At 36.5% G+C, this 22,020-nt stretch overlaps 1 protein-coding gene across 3 annotated transcripts in view; it reads right to left on the bottom strand.

The window, feature by feature from the left end:
- Positions 1-1,905: 1,905 nt before the first annotated feature.
- Lats1 (large tumor suppressor kinase 1) overlaps positions 1,906-22,020 on the bottom strand; it is a 35,557-nt gene continuing 15,442 nt past the window's right edge. Inside the window, exons 4-8 of one of the 3 annotated variants that reach the window (XM_074072357.1) lie at positions 18,896-19,875; positions 16,094-16,676; positions 12,504-12,686; positions 12,200-12,306; positions 1,906-5,864 (exon numbers count right to left, since the gene is read on the bottom strand). In XM_074072357.1, the coding sequence (XP_073928458.1) occupies positions 5,355-5,864; positions 12,200-12,306; positions 12,504-12,686; positions 16,094-16,676; positions 18,896-19,875 (2,363 nt within the window). In that variant the 3' untranslated portion in view covers positions 1,906-5,354. Of the gene's footprint in view, positions 5,865-12,199; positions 12,307-12,503; positions 12,687-16,093; positions 16,677-18,895; positions 20,407-22,020 lie in introns of all 3 variants that reach the window. The other 2 variants (XM_020175989.2, XM_074072361.1) reach the window with 2 other exon arrangements.

Here is a 22,020-nt window from a genome sequence, read left to right as displayed (position 1 = left end):
AAACTACTCCAGGAATGGGGGGAGGGAGGGATAAAGGAGAATGATGGACAGGGTGAATTAAACAAAAAGTTACTAATTCAGGCTATGAGAGCCTTAGATTAGTAACAATGAGAATGAAGATGGTGAGTTCAAGAAAAATCTGAGAATTAAAATAAATTTCATGATTAATTACATGGGAGATGTTCAAAGTACAAAATGACCTCTTTAAACTGTTCTGCAAGTCAGTATTAGTATTAGTGTATAACACTAATACAAATTACTAGTTACGGTGTATTATGTTAGTTGTGGTATAGGCTTGACAGCAGTAACGGAGTCGAATGTCTTGTTTTTCTTCAACATTCTATAATTGATCAGTTCAGGATGAACAGGCAGCCCTATTTCATACAATCTCTCAGGTAACCAGGTTGTATTAACTTGATCAATCACCACCACTAGAGTTTTCCTAGTTTTTATGGTCAAGAGGAAAATAATACAGGGCAAGTAATATCAACTTTAAGTGTATGCAGAATTCACCGTTAGCTACTTATATCTCAGTGAGGGATTTAGGTCCCTGCAAAATTGTAAGGGAATATGAGAAACATGGGGCAGTGAGAACTAGGGAAAGGATAGGGGCACTATTAGTAAAAGGGAAAATACCAGGAGACAAGAGCAGCCTCTGTTGTTTTTCAACCCCCCTGGGAGCTAGGTTCTCATGAGAAATGACCCCCCCATTACCACCTTAGAGCAAATTTATCCTCCTCCCCAGAGAAAACAAAATTCTATTCAGATTCTGAATATAGCAAAATCTTCAGGATACCTGGGCAACTATATTACTGAAGGGCAACAGCTATCCCTGCTTCAAACCTATCTGGCATCCTCTCTCTACCCTTTATACATAAAAACCTATGTGTAGGGGGGAGTGAACATAGCAAAGGGTAGTCACTACTTTAAGCTTGCCAAATATGGGTCCACAATGTAATAAAATGAGTGGTAGGAATACTGTAGTGTGTGTCAACTGTACAACAGCCTCACCTAGATCAAATAGAAATTCACAAAGGGGTGCAAACGGGAATAAAAGAATAATGGTAATGCTTGAAAGAGAGAAAAACTTAAGTTTTGTTCATAATTTAAGATAGAACATCTACATAATCTGGTAAGCATTTCATGTGATACACTGCAAAGGAAAACATTAGCCAACAACTTCACATTTTAAAATTATAAATTTACTAAAATCATTCTAAATGTAGTGTTTAAGAGCAAAACAGTAGACGTGAGGGCGATCTGGCTGCGGCATCTGTCACCCCATTGCTTGCCAGGGTTGATCCGCTGATCTGGCTGGCTAGGGTGGGTGTCCCCTTCCTCCCTCCCAAAGTTGCGCGCTAGGTCAAAGATGATGACTATCCCTGATAGAGGAGGACCGTTCTTAGGTCAAGGGTATACTAGTATCTGCGCTCCCCTGCTAGAACCTCCAAACAAGCTCTCAAGAGCAAAAAAGTTTTAAACTAGGAACTCTGCAGGAAGGAAGCCTGTGACTTGAAAAATGTATTGTACAGCCAGCTCACTTCTGTAATCCTAGCTAGTCAGGAAGCAAAGATTAGGAGAATCAAGGTTCAAAGCCAGCCAGGGCAAATAGTTACTCAAGACCCTATCTCGAAAAAACTCATCACAAAAAAAGGCTGGTGGAGTGGCTCAAGGTGCAGGCCCAGAGTTCAAACCTAGTAACACACACACACAGCATTTATTGTACATATATTAAATACAAAGAAAACATTTTACTGGATTACACTACCATCAGTTTGCCTTAACCTAACTAGACACTCATTAATTTCAAAGCATCAAAACTTTAATAAATTTTCTGATAAAGATTAAATTTGAATTAAAAATTCAGCATACTTAAGCAGCTTAAAAGTTGGCTTTCCACACACATTTGAAAGATTTGAATTTTGTTTTTTATTATTATCCCAGCAAACATTACACTAGAGGAAATGATTGGGAAAATACAAATAGATTCATTAAAAACACAGGCTGATTATTCATTCTATTACATTCAGAAGTATGCAAAACAGCTGCTATGTTGCAAAGCTTTAATTTTTTTTCTAACAAAGCATTATTTTATAAAACTGTAGTGTTGCCACTGATTCCATTTTAATACAAAATACTTATATACACAATACAATATAAAAGTAAACTGTAGTGCCTTCCACAAAAGGATATATTAAGGCGCTTTACAAATATACCAATATGTTGACTCAAATTATTTTGCCTTAGATTAAAACAAACAGGTTAAATGTTTCACTTTAAATACCAAAGGGATTTTTTTTTTTAATTAAAGAAAAATTTCTAAAGTACCTTGGGTAACAGCAGCAGCAATATCTAAAGATCCTCCCACTGTGTTCTCTAACTTCTAACATATTATTAAGTCAGAATAAAACATTTCCACTCACAGTTTTGCACTTTGCAACAGCAGAAGGTAATAACTTTTTTAAAAAAGTCAATCTCAAAGTGACTTCTTAGTCATACATTCTATAGTTTCTATTACAAATAAGGTAGAAAAGATACAGCAATAGGGCCTGCCTTAGGATGTCACTGGACAAAACATTACAGTATCTACAATTACATAATTATAGAACACATCTTATAAATACTATTGATAATGCATAAAAGGGGTAAGTATAAGAAAGCAAGTTTTTTAATGAAAAAATTATTTTAGAAAAGAAAACATGTCCAACCAATGTTTTCACTCCATTCCAATTGAGAATATTCCAGTTTTTTATTATGTTTTCTCATATTTTTGGTCAGGAAGCACCACATTCTATGCTGGAAAAACTGGGTATCATTGGGAACAAGATAGCTAATAAGTATATCCAACCTATTAAAACTGCAGAGACCAAAGGCTTTTGTATACTGCTACAGACAACACTAAAAGCTTATACTGTCAGGAAACTTAAAGGGTTACAAAATTTGTAGTGGCTGTTTACATCTGAGAAGAAGGAACAGTGTCCATTTTGTGAGGAGGGAGGGCAGCACAGAGGAAGGGAGGAGACAGCACCTTAGTTTTTCTGCAATATAAATGTAACAAAGTTGGTTTTATCCTGTATTGCACCATAGTCCAGAAGTAAAACAATTTAATGAAAATTTAAGTAAATCTGTCTGAAAAGGCCCAAAGAACAAGAGGGATCGCTTACAAATTTGAGTACCAAGCTACAAATTCTTCAACTAGTCTGTTTTGCATAGGATTTTACAGGACTAATCAAATGTACCATGAAGTGAAAACTGCCCTTTTAAAATAGTGCATTTCATTTTATAATTCTGATTAGAAATCCTTCAGAAAGCCTGTAATGAGTCAAACATTTCAGTGCCCTCAAAAATGGTGTTTAAAACATCATAGTGTTATACCAGCATTCATAGTCACTTTATCATACGCTACAGATCTTTCCCATCTCAGATTATTAGTATTTATGCAAGATATGCTGAGTACTGATCAGTAAATTAAAAGCATATGTCAATTTTCTTATAGACAGAAGTCCTTAATCTGTAGTCTGGGACAGGTTTCAACATGTTCAGAATCTCTTGTGAAGGGTTTTGTCGAGATGGAGTCTCATGGAATTATCTGCCAGGGCTATTGCCTGGGCTGGCTTTGAACCACGATCCTCCTCATCTCTGCCTCCTGAGTAGCTAGGCTTACAGGTGTGACCCACTGGCGCCCGGCTGGATGCAGTATTTTATGTGCATTTTTTTCCTGGGACCAGAGTCCACACAACCTTTACTGGATTCTCAAAAGGACAAGCGTCCCCAAAGGCCCACCATTACATGGCAGCAGTTTTCAAGCTGATCAGTGAGAGGGCCCCCTACAGGAAGGTGGGAAGTGTAAAACTAACAAAGGTCTTTCCCTCCCCCAGTTCAACTGGAACAGCTTCGCCTTTGACTCCACTTGTGGTTTCCATTAGCATTTGTAGGAAGAAAGCTAAAAGTATGAAAACTCACTAAAATTATGCCTTTTATCCACAAACATTAAACTTTGATAAAACAGTTTCATACCAATGAAGCTTAAGAAAAGAGATGAAATACAAACTTTACTAAGGTCAGACTGAAGCCTAATTCCCCTTCCTAAAAAGATTATTTGTATGTGTTTTGGTATGGAACCACAATTCCACCTTAGAACCTAATATTAAATAAGCATGTTGAAAAGTATTAATCTAATCTTTAATAAGTTAGGAGGTCCTGAATTTTCTACTTAGACCACTATGTAACTTTTTCTAATTAGTAATGGCCATCTCAATTACGGGACAGTAATTTTTTTCATCAGTTAGTCTGTCCTTAGGTAAAATATTGCCAAATAGCCACATTTTTCTTTGCCAGTAACTATATGTATATGTTGCACTGTTCTGAAAGAAATCCACAGCACTTGATAACATGATCGTAACTAGTCATACACAGAAAAAAGTACTTTTTTTTTTTTTTTTGCAGTGCTGGAGATTGAACCCAGTGCCTCATGCATGCTAGGCAAGTCCTCTAACACTGAGATACCTTTCCAGCCACTAAAAAAAGTACTTTGTGAGTAGCCACAAGTAATTTCTAATCAACATTTTACAGAAAGTGAAAATAATTCTCTGCTTAGGATGGTAGAAAAATTTTTCTAATTTTAGTATTTGAAAATTTTGATTTATGGCAACTTTGTTCCCTTTTAAAATTGGAGCAGCATTAATACAAATATTGAAACAAACTAGTAGTGCTTTGGCTTCTTTAAAGCCAGTAATTATTGAACAAAATTGTTGGAAGATTAAATACACCACTGGTGGAATAAACTCTTCAGTTTTTCCTTCAGATGAACATTGTTTCCAGTTCCTGTCTCTTAGTTGCAGGATGTGATTTACAGATTATCATTAGCCTGGGAACACTCTCCAAAATGATGGCTTAATTTCTTTAGCTTATTTTGTACCAAAAATAAGGTTACAAGGACCAAAAAGAGCTCTGTAAATATGGGTATGTTTTATATTTGGTTAAAGCAAGATAAACTGTCTTTCAAAAAATTTCAAAAACTCTTTCAAATTTTAAAATTATTAGCATATATACAAATAGATACCAGGCTTCTCCTTTTAAAAAAAGCACTATTTTTTGAGTACTTTAAGTACTAAGAACTGACTACAATATTCAGTTCATAATTTACTTTCCTTATAACAATTTTTTTCTAACTTACTGATTTAAAAGGGTGGAATAAATTAACATTTTAAAAGGCTTTCCCATAATTTAGGAAAGTAGAATATTGTACACAGAGTGCACATATATAGCTTTGCCACATTTGCATAATTTTATTCTCAAAACTTCAAAAGCCCCTGACTTTCTACAGATCTTCATTACAATTATTTCCTAGTATGTTAAACATACACTAGGTCACGGTTTTTGATTTCTGAGCCTGTATGTTGATCTTCCTCATCCGACTGTTGCTCTGAGCCTTGTGAATTAATGTATTCATATTCGATAGGCTTTGGATAATTATATGGGTAGCCATTGTCATCAAAAAATCTCCGAAAGGTAAATTCATAGAAAGCATGTTCAGGGTGCTTTCCGTTTTTGTACCATCCATTGAGAGTGTCATTTACATTTTCTTCCTCATTATCATCACTCCATAACTTATCAGGATCGACAGGGTCAAAATTTGATGTGTCTGTTGGGTGTGTGATTTTAGGAATGTATGAAGCAGACTGCTGTCTCAGATCACTGGAGAAATCAATTGTTTTAAAAAATGGATGAGCTTTTATTTCATCAGCACCATTCTTGCCTAAGCGATCTTCTGGTCCTCGGCAAAGTTTGATAATCAGATCAGAGGCTTCAGGACTGAGTTTAGCTTGTGGTGGAATGTGAAGAGATGTTTGCCAGTTGATAACCTTTAAAGAAGAGTTTTAAAAATTAGTACCCAGTACCTCAAAAACAAACAAATAAGGGAAGAGATTAAAACCAGAAACTTCCAAAAGTCTTACTAGACTATTTGACTTTTAAAATAGTTTGTATGGTATTATAACCTTCCATACATTTAATAATGAATCACTGCTGGGAAGTAACTTTTTCTCCTGTCTCCTCCTCTCCAGGCAACATATAGCACAGACTCACAATAAGTTTTCACCTCTCCTTTCAGCCCTTCTGGTAGAAACTGCTACTTCTACTACTTGTTCTCTGCCTCCCCTGCATCGTGTATTTACTTCCGTTGTAATATTTCCAATACTCTGTGGTGCCTGTTTATTTCTGTATCATTCTGCTCAAGTACAAAATTCTATAAGGCTAGGAACTCTTGACACATAATAGATGTTCAACAAATCTTTGTTCTGATTTTGAATAAAATGGAATGGAAAGGAAGAAAGGAATGCCAAATGAATTAACTGTCAGGCAGGGGAAATTGGCATAAGACCCTGTTAAGTGGCAAAATGCATTCTTATTTAATTTTGATAAGATATTTTCAACCTGATAGGGAATCAATAAACATCAAATAATAATGATGAAGAATGAGCCCATTCTTCTTTATTCATATAGGAGCTAATCAACTATTGTGGAAGGAAGAAAAATCTATCCCCTCTTCTGAAGTCTGAAGTCTAGGTTAAAATAAGGAGATACCTCAACTGATAATAGAATTTTTAAAAATTCTTTTTGGAAAAAAATCATGATCTAGTAATATCATAAGTAAGTGTAGTTCCATCACTTACTTCAGACAGGAAAAACAAAGGTATACACTTAGCAGGACAAATTTTTCATTTTTTTATTATAAGGAACACTCAGAAATATTTAGATTCAGGCAAAAAAATGGTAGGTACATGGAAAGATTCAGTTAATTCAAAGAAGGATCAAAACAAATTATGTAAATCAAAGCACAGTGAGGAAAAAATAGAAACAAATTAAAGCATAAGAGGTATGGAGGACAATATTGAACAGAACAGATATATGAATAAAAATTAGAATCTGATGAGAGAAGCAAAAGAAATTTGGAAGAGATAATGACAGATAATTTCCCAAAACTGATGAAAGTCATCAATTCAGAAAGCTTAGTGAACTTTGATCAAGATAAATACAAACAAGCAACAGCAACAAAACTACACAAAGATATATATGGTCAAAGTTAAAGAGAGAAAAAAAAATCCTACAAACAACCAGAGAGAGGTTCTAGTTCTAATTAAGATGTACTAGATATACTTTATCTTGCCTTTCCCACTGAAGGCAACTATAAAACCTGGATAGAATGCATGGAGCAGTTTACTTGAGGAACTGAAAAGTGAAAAGTGAACAGTACACAGTAACAGGCTCACGGAGGAAGAAGATGAGAACCTCAAGTATCACTGGTGGTAAGTTTGTAATTTTTTCCCTATTGATCCCAGCTTAGACTCAAGATAGTCCCAAAACCTGGAAGCTGCACAGCACAGACAAGAGAGAGCTAGCTCTAGGAAAAGCCCTTCTAGTTCAGGACCAGAGATCTGTGAAAGGGATTTTCTGGAAGTAATACAGGTAGCAATAAGGCCTTGTAGGCACATAAAACTCTTGATAAAGAACCTTCCTTTCCAATTGGACAACAAAACAATGACATACATACAGCACATGGTCTCAAAGATTGTTTGAATCTCTGTTGTTGTCATCTTGCACTTTTGTCCTCGTTGCAGTTATGAGACATATGAAGAGTAGGGGCAAATAATCCCTCACTTTCGGTCATAAAACTTGAAGAAGAGCTGTCAGGAAGTGGAAAGTACCATGGACACCACAGAAGGAAGAGATTGGGCCCCATAAAGTAGTTTCTGAACTGCTAGGCTCACCATTCCAGCTGTACCTATATGGATGTGATTCTAAAAGAATATTTCAAAGACTTTGAGAACTGTGCCAGGAAAATACCATAGAGCCTGGCAGAAATCTGCCTAGCAACTAAATGCTTTGAAATGAAGCTGACATTGAAAGCACGATGAAACTTATGACCTGAATCCAACCGGGTTTAATGCCTGCTAGAATAATGTCAACACTCTCCGTAAGTTTTTAAAAAAGACCCAAAGCTTCATAATTTAATATTCAAACTGTCCAGTATATAATCCAAAATTACTTGGCATTCAAAAGAACCAGGAAAATTTCAACTCATAGATAAAGACTTTTTTTTTTTTTTTTTTTTGGTGATAGCAGGGATCAAACCCAGGGCCTTGCACATGCTGGCACTCTTCCACTGAGCTACATCTCTGGTCTCTTGACAGTGTTGAGATGACACAGATGTTAGAATTATCTGACAAAAACTTTAAAGTAGCCATTATAAAAGTGCTCCAAATAGTACCCTAGAAATAAAGTCTCAGTAAAGTAATTGAAGATATAAAGAAATACCAAATGGAAATTTTAGAACAGCAAAATTAAAAACTCAATAGTCACAGCAGATGGAGTGGTTCAAGTGGTACAGCACTTGACTAGCAAGCATAAGGCCCTGAGTTCAAACCCCAATACCACCAAAGAGTAAAAAAAAAAATAAAAAAACAAACCTCCAGGGACAGGCACAGTAGCAGATTGTCAGAGGAAAGAATCAATGGACTTGATTATAGAAACCACACAATTTAAATAATAGAACAACAATTTAAGATCTGAGCAGACATTTCTGGGTCTATAAGAAAAAATATTTCTGTCACTGGAGCCTCAAAAGAGAGAGTGTATAAAGCAGAAAAATATTTTAACAAATTATGGCTTAACACTACCCAAATTTGACAAAAGGTATAAAGCTACAAATTTAAGATGCTTAATGAGCCCCCAAATAGAATAAGCTATAGGAAATCCATGCCAGAGCATAATAACAATACTGAACACAAAAGACAATTATTGAAAGCAGTCAGAGAAAAATGATGCATTACTTTAGGAATATGAATGAATGACTGCAGATGTCTCATTAATTATAACAGAAAAACAGGCTAGGTGCCAGTGGCTTACATCTGTAATCCTAGGTACTCAGGAAGTAGAGACAGGAGGATTGCGGTTCGAAGCCAGCCTGGACAAATAGTTCCCAAAACCCTGTCTTGAAAATATAGGGCTGACGGAGTGGCTTGAGGTGTAGGCCCTGAATTCAAGCCCCAGTACCACAAAAAAAAAAAAAAAAAAAAAAAAAAAAAAAACCAGAATGAAGTAGATATTTTAAAATGCTTCAAGAACTGAAACCTAAAATTGTATACTGCTATAGCCTGAATGTGTTTTGGCCCCACCAAAACTAATGTTGGTATTTAGTCCCCAATGTGATGATGGTGTTGACAGTTGGTGGGCCCTTTAAACGGCATTTGGCTGGGTGCTGGTGGCTCATGCCTATAATCCCAGCTATTTGAGAAGCTGTGATCAAGAGGATTGCTGTTTCAAAAAAAACCAGAAAAGGAAAATGGATCAAGACATAAATCAAGTAATAAAACCTTAAGGCAAATAAGACAGTCTTACATGAAGGAACATAAAGAGAATCTTAATCTGTTGCCAGAAAACCTATTCTAAAACATTTGCTTAAGGACGTTCTTTAGACAGAAGAGATAGGATATAGAAAGAATCTTCAGGAATGCCGGAAAAGCAAAGAAAATGATAGATATTCAGGCAAACATAAATGAGTACTCTTCTCATCTTCACTTCTTTAAAATAAGATGAAGGTTAAAAGCAAAATTTGTAATACTATTGAATACAGATTTGAATGTATGTAGATTAATATATACTTACAATAGAAAGGGTAGAGAGCAATGATACCAATAATAATGTTCTACATTGATCTTGAAGTGGTAAAATATCAGTTCTAAGTAGACAGTGAAAACTTAGTATTTTATAGTTACTAGAGCAACCACAAAACCATACAAAGGGATAATAAATCAGGATCACAGTTTGACGCCAGCTTGGCAAATATTTCATGAGATCTCATCTCCAAAATAACCAGAGCAAAATGGACTGGAGGTGTGGCTCAAGTGGTACAGCACATGATTTGCAAGTACGAAGCCCTGAGTTCAAACCCTAGTTCCACCAAAAGAAAAAAACAAAAAAACACAGTAGAGAGGCACATGTTGCAGAAAATGGAATCCTTCCCACCTTTTTATAAAACAACAGTCAAACCATAAAAACATGATTTGAATAAACTGGGAATTCTGGAAATTGACTGGACACTTACAGTAACCAGTGGAGTGCTTCACAAAGGGAGACGCTGTGAAAATTTGGTAACACTGCTGCATGTGTGAACCAACTACCATCCACCATGTTCAGCTCCACAGTCATCACAGACACTGCAGCCTGCCTTCCTAGATAGAGGAGCTGTATCCTTTGGAATAGAATTTCCACTCTAAAAACTTGGGGTTGTGCATTTTGGTTGATTTGTTCCTACACCATTTGTTGAAAACTCTACTTTCTCCATTTATAATTTTGTCAAAGATCAAATGGCCATATTGGTGTAGGTCAGCACTCTAGTCTATTCCACTGATCTGTGTGTATATCCTTTCACCATTATCACACTGTCTGTACGGCTGTAGCTTCACAGTAAGTTTTAAAATCAGGCAGTTGATATCCCCAGCATTGTTCTTTTTAGAACTTGTTTTTGCTAGTCTAGTTCCTTTGTTCATCCATACAAATTTTAGAGTTAGGTTTTATATATTTACAAAAATCCTGGGATATTGATTGAAGTTGTCAACTCTATAAATTAATCTGGGGAGAACTGATAGCTTCACTATATTGGGTCAATCAGTGAACATGGTATTTGTCTCCACTTATGCAACATTCTGCATCCGTCAGCACACAAATATTGTTCATGTTCTGATAAGATTTAAACCTAAGTATTCCTTTTTGGAGAAGAATTATGCATAATATTGCTTTAAAATTATGCCTCCAATTGTTCATTGTTTGAATATAGAAATACAATTGATTTTTATGTGTTTTCTTTGTATCCTATGACCTGGCTCAATTTACCTATTAGTTCTAAAAGTTTTTTGTAATATTCCTGGAATTTAAATGCAATGACAGGTAGTCAACACCTTCGGAGTGAGTTACAGAAGAAATGTTATCTGAAGACACACTCAGAGTAAGAATAATCAGAAACAAAAAAATAAAAGAAGAGTAGGAATGATCAGGATTTAACCAGGTTCTTCAAAAAAGGGAGAGGGGTAGGCTGGAGATGTGTCTCAAGTGGTAGAGTGCCTGCCTCGCAAGCATGAGGCCCTGAGTTCAAACCCCAGCTATGCTACAAAAAAAGAAAAAGAAAGGAAAAAGGGTTGTGGAAGACAGAAGAAAAGGAAGACATTCCAGACTGACAAAATGGGATGAATAAAAACAAAGGAACAGAGGACAACTGTGGACCTTAAGGATTTAAAATGGGACAATAATTGGTCAAAATTGTGAACAGCTTCTTATTTAAGTGCCAGAGGTATTTTCAGCAGAGACACAAATCTTTGTAATATGGGGTTAGAATGTACATGGAAGGAGATACAGCTCAATGGCTGACAAGGAGCAAATTGTAATAAATCTTCCAAAGGAACTAAAGACTTTTATGAGAATAAAATATGAACATGTGTGTGAATATTCTGATGATGGGATGTTACAGATTAGTATTCATGCATGGAATTTTAGTGGGTTCATAGGCCCTTACATATGAGACAGGGGTCTCATATTGTTGCCTAGGCCAGCCTTGAACTCTTGGTCCTCCTGCCTCAGCCTCCCAAGTGGTTGGAATTAAAGGCTTGTGCCACTACACCCAGTATATAAACTCATTCCTTTAATTCCAGATTAAAGATGCTGTAAGTGAAGTACAGACTGAGTATCTGTAATCCAAAAATCCAAAATGGGAAATTCTTTAAAATCCACTCCTGACCTCATATGACAATCACAGTCAAAACAAAAGCACAAGGGATGGGGAACATAGCTCAGTACCCAAGGCCCTGCATTTGATCCCACCACTGCAACAAGTAGAACAAAACAATGAAAAAAAAAAAAACGAAGGTGAGCTACAAGTACCACATAAAATTATCTTCAGGTTATGTGCATAAGGTGTGTATGAAACATAAATGAATTTCATGTTCAGACTTCAATCTCATCCACCATATATCTCATTATGTATAAGCCGATATTCAAAATTCTGAAAAAAATGTGAAACACTTCTAGCCTCAAGTGTTTTGGATACAGGATACGTAAAGGTATTGTTTATATATGATAGTATATATAAAGGTCTATGGTATAGGAACTTTGTGACAATTCTTTTGGTATAGGTTCTATACCTTACCTTCATTTGTGTTTCTAATGGTGTTTGTGCCAAGAAAGGAGGTTGTCCCACCAACATTTCAAAAAGAATAACACCAACACTCCACCAATCACATAACTGTGTATATCCTAAAGTAAGATACCAAAACTGTAGTTATTCATAAGCACTCTTTAAAAATGCTCAGAATTAATAGAATCAAAATTAATAATAAATCACTAATGTACACTGTAGCATACTTTTATCATAAAACTGAAAAATAAAGCATATTCTAGTATACTGACCTAAAGGTCTGCTGTGATTACTTATGAAACACTAAATGCCTTACCTGTTCGAAGCAACACTTCAGGTGCAATATAATTTGGAGTCCCAACCAATGAATGTGCTAGACATCGCTGATGCTGGCGTGCAGCTCTCCGCTCCAGTGGCTTCAATCTATCTCCACACCGACAGTTGGAGGGATCACCCCACTCATTGCTGAAATCCATGCTGTCTTGCCGTGGATGATCACCTGTATAATAAAAGGGGATAATTAAATAAAAGAAACGAGTAAACCTAAAGTCTGTTTAACCTTTTCTTTTTTGGTGGGACTGGGATTTGAACTCAGGGCTTTGTGCTTGTAAAGCAGACACTCTACTGATTGAGTCATACCTCGAGTCCATTTTGCTCTGGTTATTTTGGAGATAGGGTCTTGTGAACTACTTGTGGGGGTTGGTCTCGAACTGTGATCCTCCTGATCTCAGCCTCCCAAGTAGCTAGGATTACAAATGTGAGCCACCAGAGCCCTGCTTTGTTTAATCTTTTGATATCATGATTTAGGGAACATCTTCCCTTGTGACAAATTAAAACACAAGTATGTCAAGTCACTGATAGTGCTTATACTGACTAGTTTAAACTGCCTGTTTTCTGAAATATCAATAGGAAAACTGTACACTAAGAACAATAAGACCCAGTAATTTTCTCATTGTTAAATGATAACAATGTAAGTCATGAGTGGGTAAGATTAACATCGTTATTCAGACTGCTCTGAATAAAATTGTTCTCTGGGCAAATTTTCAAACAAATTAGATCAGTGTTTCATTAATTCAACAAATGACAGTAACTAAGACAAAGTTCTTAAGCACCTTACACTCTAGTAGAAGAAACACAACAAATACACATGTAAGAAACAGTGAAGATGGGGCTGAGGGTAACTCAGTGGTAGAGTACATGTTTAGCATGCCCTGGGTTCAATCCTCACTACCACCACTAAAAAAGGGGGCAGAGAAATCATTTTAACCCAGGAATTGGAGGCAAGCCTAGAAAACATAGACCCCCCATCTCTACAAAGAAAGAAAGAAAAAAAAAACAACTGTAGAGATGATAACGAGGGAAAGGAGAATGGTTGCAAATGGAGCAGGAGCCAGTCCACATAAGTTTACACAATGAAAAGATATTGGGGAGTTTGAAGCAAGAGGATGACAAGCGAGAAGATCTGCTTTATGGTTTAAAAATATCCCTCAAATGCTACAGCACTTGCCAAGCAAACAAGAGACCCTGAGTTCAATCCCTAGTACTGCCAAAGGGAAAAAAAAAATTCTGGCTGCATTGTACAGAACAGACTAAAGGAGAGTGAAACCTGCATTAGACTAGAGTAGAATAATGGAGCTGCAGAACTGAATAAATTTAGGATTTTTTTTTTTTTATGGTGGTACTGAAGTTTGAACTCAGCCTCACTAGGTAGGATCTATACCACTTAAGCCACACCCCCAGCCCTTCAGGATATGTTTTAGAGGTAAATAGGATTTACAGGTGATGGATCAGATGGGATTGGGGGGTGGGGGTCAGGATAAATAAGTGGGTGGTGGTGGTACAATTTGCTAAAATTGGGAAGACTAGAAGGAAGAGAGACTTGGAAGTTACTGAAATATGTATGGTATTGAAAGCCAAGATAGGATGAACCCATGTAGAGAAATGTATCTGAAATTAACCTATCTGTAATAATCATCTGGGAAATTTGATTAAAATATAATTCCCATTCTTCAGTGAAGACTTTCATCAAGACTAGAATAGAGCCAGGTAATCATGCCCGTAATCTTAAATGCTCAGGAGGCAGAGATCAGGAGGATTGAGGTTTGAAGCCAGCCTGGGTCATGAGACCCTATCTTGAAAAACCCCAACACAAAAAACAGGGCTGGTAGAGTGGCAAGTGGTAGAGTGCTTGCCTAGAAGTGTAGGCACTGAGTTCAAACCCCAGCACCACCAAAAGAAAAATAAAAAAAGACCAGAATAGAACCTAGGGATATTTTTAAAACATTTGTATTAGCATATAATAGCTGTACAGGGGGATTTACTGAGACATTTCCATGTATACTGAGAATAGCCTTAGTTAGGTACACTCCCACCATCTCTCTCCCTTATCCCCTTTTCTCCCTACTTGAAATAAATACAACAGGTTTCACTGTATTTAAGTATATAAAGGACATCGAATCATACTCACCCTCTCCCCTCCCACCCTACCCTTCACAAGACCTGTTTGACAATCCTGTCCTTCACTTTTATGTCCATGTTCATTGTTAAAAGGGGTGTTATGATCTTATTTCAGCTGTGAATATACTGTAGTCAGATTAACCCCTTTAATTATTCTCCCTTACCCTATCCCCCCACTCTCTATTATTCAACAGCTTTCAGTGTGTTTTGTCATGCCATCTTCCTTTAGAGATGCAATATATTTTTATATTGTTCACTTTCTATAATTCTCTTTTCCTCTCCCTCTTTGCCTGAGTCCCATCTGACAGTCTCACCATTGCAAACACGTTCTATATAGAAATGTGTAGATGGGCATGTTTGTATTTGTGTATATATCTTTTGGATGTATCTTCCACCTATGAGAGAAAAATGCAACCTTTGTCATTCTGAACATGGCTTACTTCACCTAATATGATGTTCTTCAGTTCATCCATTTACCTGCAATAGCGTAATTTTTAAGAACTGGAAATAATAAGATGAATGTGGGAAGACACTAAAACTTTTGCACTTAATATCAATCTGCACACAGGAGACTAGTAAAACTTACCTTAAAGGATTGTAGTGAGCCCCAAATTATAATATATGTAAAGCACCTAGTCCATAGTCACAAATGTTAGATCAACTTACACTTCTGTTAGGGCTTCAAGGGTTCTTGGTGAGGCAGTGTGATGTGGAAGAAAATAATATGGGCCCTGTAATCAGACAAACCTGGATTCAAAGCATAGCCCTTACACTCAGTTTCTGTTCTGACCTTGGACAAGTTACTTTACCAAAGTCTCATTTTCTTCAACCTGCCTCACAGTGTCATGATTAAATAGAATCATGTACATAAAGTGTTTAGGGTTAAATAAGTGTGTTAAAAGTCATACAATGGAATAATAACAATGCAAATCAATTTAATATGCAATAACATGGGGAAAGCTCAAACATAAAAGTAGTCAACAGAGAAGAATACATATAGAATGATTACATTTAATTAAAGTTTCAAGAATAAGATGAAATAATACATGGTTTAGGGATATATACATATGTGAAAAAGGGAGAAAAGTAAAGAACTGATTACAAAGTTCTGAAATAATGGTTATTTCTGGAGGAGAGAAGGAGAAGCAACTGTTTAGGGGCTTCTAAAGTACTTATCATTGTGGACTTGGGGCTTCATTTTAACAATTACTTTTGAAATGTCTGACATATTTCAAAGTAAAATTTTGTGCACAGGTTAACTGAAAAATGTTAATAATACTTAGAAATAAATTTAGCATACTCTTTCATTTTATAAGTGTAAGTGCCTAAAGGATTCTGAGTATATCCAGCAGAGTTAAGACACGAACCAGGTCTTCACTATCCATCCTCAATTTTACTGCATAAATAAATAATATTATGAACTGAAATAATCTGTGTAAGTTTACTTACCACTCTGATAGTACTTGGAATCATGCGTCCATCTGAAGCCAGTGCAGAGGCCAAAGTCAGTCAATTTAATATGACCATCACGATCAATCAAAATGTTATCAGGTTTAATATCTCTATGAATAAAACCCATTTTATGAACACTTTCAACTGCACAGGTAAGTTCTGCTATGTAGAATCGTGCCAGATTTTCTGGAAAGATGCCCATTCTGATTAATAGGCTCATCATATCGCCCCCAGGAATGTAGTCCATCACAAAGTATAAGTTGTCCTTATCTTGGAATGAATAATATAAGCGAACTACCCATTCATTGTCAGCTTCAGCAAGGATATCTCTCTCAGCTTTAACATGAGCGACTTGATTTCGAAGCAGAACATCTTTCTTTCGAAGAGTTTTTGTTGCATACAAAGCTTTAGTATCTACTTTTCTTGCTAGACAGACTTCACCAAATGCTCCTATTCCTAGTGTCTTTATCTTCACAAACATAGACTTGTCCATTTTAGCCCTTTTGAGACGAATATAATTAGACTCCTTTTGGCAAAGCATCTTTCTCATTTGATCCTGGGCATCTTGAGATAATCCAACCTAGGTAAATAAACTAAATGTTAAATAATTGTCTTCTACAATACTAAACAGTAAGAAATAACTTAGAAAAGTTCAGGCATATATTTAAAGGTTAAATGCTTAATAATTTTTAATAAAGCATGTTAGAAATCTAAAATATATTTCAGAGAAAATTAATGATCAAAAGTGCAGTTTAAGAGATAGTTAACAGTATATAGGAGGTGAGTATATATGGAAATTCAGCTGTGGAGAACAAGAAGAGGATACCAACATTCAGCTTTCTATTCTTCTCTAAAGCACTTTTAAAAAAAAAGCTCCCAATGTGCAATAAAACAAATGTCTGGTAACATGCATTTTCAACTCTTTCCATGCATATCTATCCCAAATTAAATTAGGATTGAATTCTTTCTGTGGAATGCCTAGGCTTCAAATAGCCTTCCTCTCATTTTATCTTTAATGAAAAGAAATTCTTCCACCCTAGACTCAATGATGCATTACAAACAACAAAAGAACGCTTTCTCTAACCAACCCTTTCCCCTGTTCTCAAGAAATACACAAACGTCTTGATAGTCTTTCCTTTTATCTCTCTTAGAGAATTAGAATAAGTATGGGACTCACCACCTACCACTAACACAAATGCAAACTCTCCTATCACATTTAAGAGACAACCGGTTTGTTTACAAAGTATCTTTTAGATGTTCTTTTAGACTATTTCAAAGAATAGTGGATGTAACTTATGAAGATACCAAAAAAACAGGTAAAAACAAAAACTGACTTCTAAGTAGATACGAAATACCTGAATTTAGGAGGGAGGAAGCCTCTTCTGGCTAATTAATAAAGAACTCACTAATGGGTCTAAATAGAAAAATTCAGTTGGAAAAGTAGGGTCTAATTTTAGAAATGCAAGACTAATTCAAATATAGCAACCTCATGCTTCTGTTAGGATGCACAGTTGCATGCAAAATCTTTTAAGAAGGGTGGCATGCGGGCTTAGTATAGAACTATTTCTCTTAAAATCTTACTTGCCTACACAGTAATGAAGACTACAGAAGTCAGAAGTCAGCAAAGCTTCCAACACCATAAAAGTTTAAATCAGCTATTAGTGAAAGTGAAGAGGAAAAAGGAAAAATAAACTAAGAAAATACATACAGATAGACTTTAGTAAGAAATCCTAAGTATCACAATATGAATAAGTCATAATAGATCATGATATTTCTTTTTTTTTTTTTTTATGGCAGTACTAGGGTTTGAACTTGCACTTGGTAGGAAGGTGCTCTACCATTTGAGCTTCACACTCAGCCCATGGTATTTTTCTAGCATAATTCAAAGTATAATAAAAACAAGAATACTGTAAAATCAGATTTAGAAGAATACAAAGAATAGTTTTCTCAAGTATGTCTCAAAGTTTAATCACAAGTATGGCTTGTCAGATTTTGAGTGGCAGATATAAGATTAGAGATCAAGTCTTTGAATTCTAAGCTTAAGATAAAAACGATGATTATGCTAGTTGTACCATAACATCTAGTAAGGAGATCTATGGGGAAGCACAGCACAGACCAATTTGAGTGTTCACTTACTCTGATCTCTCTATTAATGATTTCAGCATTTTTTTCCAGAAAAAAAGTATAACCAGAAGGGGGAAATAACAGAAAGAGATGTCTCTAACACCTTCTAATAAAACCTATGTGATGAATACACCCTCAAATCTATAAATTTATAAGCAAAAATAAATCTTTCTAAATGTGTAAGATCCAGATATTCCTCGAGAATTTTTAAATGTTGTAAGATAATGTGTAAAAGCCTCCATTTTCATATAAAGGGACTATGTATACCTAAAACCTAGATGCTGTAAATTATATTTTTCTTTGTGGTACTGGGGCTTGAACTCAAGAGTCTACACCTTGAGCTACTTCACCAGCCCTTTTTTGTGATGGATTTTTTGAGATAGGCTGGCATTGAATCCTGATCCTCCTGAGTGGCTAGGATTACAGGTGTGAGCCATATGCACCTGTCTATATTTTTCTTAATTTACACAAGAACTTTCTTACAGAAAATTCTAAGTAAATCTTAAAATACTAAAATAAAACGGTACAATCAAAATGCTTCTAAAGTTTGCTGTCATTTAAAATGAGAATATATTTATCAGTAAGTAAGAAAAACTCTGGATTGCAGTATTTTAAAATAAACACCAAGAAAACAAATGATCAAGTATAAAAAATAGACATTTTAAAAGGTTTTACCCGCATCATTTCATTCTCTAATTGCTTTTTACGATGCAGACGTTGCTGATGAGATTTGAGGACATTTTCTACATGCTGCTCCATAAAGAATTTAAATGCCTGAGGAGAGTAACTCTGAATACGAGATTCTCTTCGTTCTTCATCTTTCTTGTTTTTCCTAACAGTGATAGGTGAAGTTGTAATCTGTTTCTTTTCTTTATCCCCACTATCAACATTTTCAAAACCTTTCTCCCCCTCTTCTTCCTTGGGCGAGCTAGGCTGGTCCTCTTTGCAAGGTTTGTTTATTGACTCATATGGAGGAACAGATTGACTTTGGTGCAGTAGGTGTTTTGGATAAGGTGGCGGTGGACCTTGATAGTTTGGAGCTTCAGCAACAGGTGGCATAACAGTCACATTTGAAGTGGTACCCTCAGGAAAAGGGCTGGCTTGAACAGTTTGAATTGGTTGTGGTATCCAAGAAGGGTGGGTAGGTGCTAAAGCAGTCTGTAGCTCTGGTTTTAATACACGCATACTTTTCACAGGAGGTTGAATAGGAGCTGGTGTGATCGCAGTGACTGTTGTAGCTGAAGGCTGAGAATTAGCTGAGTGACTCGTTCTACTTCCTAATGGGTTATTAAAAGAATTTGACCTCACTGGAATGTTAGGTTGCCATGTAGGAATTTCATGCCCACTGCTGGGGGATGACTGGGCAGGAGCAGACGATGACTGAGGCCATGTTGTTTGCAGTCCAGGTACATTAATGTTATAAAGTTCTAGGTTATGACTATTTCTGTTTGGCACCATCATAGTCTGAGGAATATTTCCATTTGCATATGATGAAGTAGCAGCAGGTCCCCCTGTTTGTAAAGCAGAAGGGCTTTGTCCATTAGTTGCAGTCATGGGATACGGAGGGGGTGGCTGCCGATTCACAGCGCCAGCAGGGACATTCTGGTGTATCATAAAATCAGTTTGACCACCACCATTCTGAATTCCAGGTCTCCCTGAAGGAAAGTTAAATTTGTTAGAACTCTGCATGATGATTGGTTGTCTGCCAACAGGAACAGAATTAATGCCTCTTTGTCCCTGGTTAGGAGGGTTCATTGGGGATGTGTTAAGAGGTGGTGGAGGATAGCCTTCCTGCCATGCTCCAGGTGGAACGGGGGAGATTCGGGAAATTACATACTCCATGTTCCCAGAATAGCGCTTTGTTTGAGAGTTTGGTTCCCATAATGGGGGAGGTGGAGTGGTACCTCGTGGAGGGGGAGTCTGGCCTCTTGTGGGTGGTGGAGGAGTTACACTTCTTACTTGAGCTGGTGGAGGGGGGTTCACTCTCTGACTGTTGCTTGGGTGAGCTTGAACAAATGCTGTAATACCAGATCCTGACAAAGGTCTTCCTGCTTCCGTCTGTGAGCTGGGACTTTCAGAACGATAGGCCACGCTCTCTCCTAGAGGTGGGCCATGTCTTTGAGGAACTAAGGACTCTTTAGAACCTTTCCAGCTTTGTTTGCGGTTAACTGACTGTTGTACACTCCCTATGATCATAAAAGAGAAAAAAAATCGTGTTTTTAATCTCTTATTTTTGAAAAACTTAGCTTGCAATTCTGGTATTATTAAATAATTCTCTATTAAGAAATGTAAAAATATGAATATATTCAAGAGCTCTACTGTACATGTTGACTATGGTTAATAATTCATTGTTAAGAGAGTACTTTTTTGGTTTTTTGTTTTGAGATGGAGTCTTGTTACCTAGCCCAGGCTGGCTTCAAACTCATCCTCATTTCTGCCTCAGTCTCCCAAGTGCTGGGATTATACCCAGCTCTTAAGAGAGGAGACATTTACACACACACACACACACACACGAGATAGTACATACTAGCTTGATTTAGTCCCCCCCAAAAAAGTTTTAAAAACTAAACTTTCAGTAGATGATTTCATTTTTACCTTAAAATTTTTAAATTTATTTTTGACTATGTAACATAGTTTAATGGCTCAAAATTTACAAAGTGTAAAATGATACCCACTTCTGTCTCTGAGCCCATCAGTTTCTTTCCTTGAAGGTAATTAATGTCATCAGCAAGGTATTTGAGGGACATATAAATTAGTAGTATATACAATATTGTTCCTGGTCCTTTTTTTTTCATTAAAAAAATGAAGATTAGGTATCAGCATATAAAGTATTTTCTTGTTTTTGAAAATGTTATGATTTCTCATTATATCAGTATGCGCTAATCAATTCTCTGTTTTTTTGTGGCAGCAGTACTGAGGTTTGAACTCAGAGCCTCACGCTTGCTAGGCAGCACAGGCACTCTTATGGTTTTACCCACTCCACCAGTCCTTTTTTGTGATGGGTCTTTTTAGAGATAGGGTCTCAAGAACTATTTGCCCCTGGCTGGCTTCCAACCGCCATCCTCTTGATCACTGCCTCCTGAGTAGTTAGAATTACATGTGAGCCATTGGTGCCTGACTTCAATTCTCTTTTTGATAGGCATTTAGGTTGTTCCAGTCTTTTGGTTTATCACAAAAATATAAAGCAACAGAAAATTCTGTATAGATATCATTTCATACATATGCACATGTACCTGTAGAATATAACGATTTTTTTTTTGTGTGGGATTGGGGTTTCTTTCAACTCAGGGCGTCACACTTACAAACACAAGCACTCTACTGCTTGAGCCACATCTCCAGTCCATTTTGCTCTAGTTATTTTGGAGATGGGGGTCTTTCGAACTATTTACTGGAGCTGGCTATTTACTTGAACCATGACCCTTCCAATCTCAGCCTCCCAGCTAGCTAAGATTATAGACCAGGTGTAAGCCACAGGCCCCCTGCTGTGACTATCAAGTATATTTTAATATGGTTTTTAAAACAAAGTCAGTAGAGGATATTAAGCTGAATAATAAGTATAACATTTACAGTGTCTTCTTTTTTTGTTGTTTTTTGGTGGAACTGGGGTTTGAACTCAGGGCTCCATGTCTGCAACAAATACAGGCACTGTATCACTTGAGCCACAACTCCAGTCCATATTACTCCGTTATACTTTGGAGACATGGTCTCACAAACTATTTGCCCAGGCTGGCCTTGAGCCTTGATCCTCCCAAGTTCTATGATTATAAACATGAGCCACCAGCACCCAGCAGAGTCTGTCT

The sequence above is a fragment of the Castor canadensis genome, chromosome 1 (genome assembly GCF_047511655.1).
Source record: "Castor canadensis chromosome 1, mCasCan1.hap1v2, whole genome shotgun sequence".
Taxonomy (NCBI): domain Eukaryota; kingdom Metazoa; phylum Chordata; class Mammalia; order Rodentia; family Castoridae; genus Castor; species Castor canadensis.
Note: the sequence above shows the minus strand (reverse complement) of the source record. Positions and strands in the feature narration are given on the sequence as shown.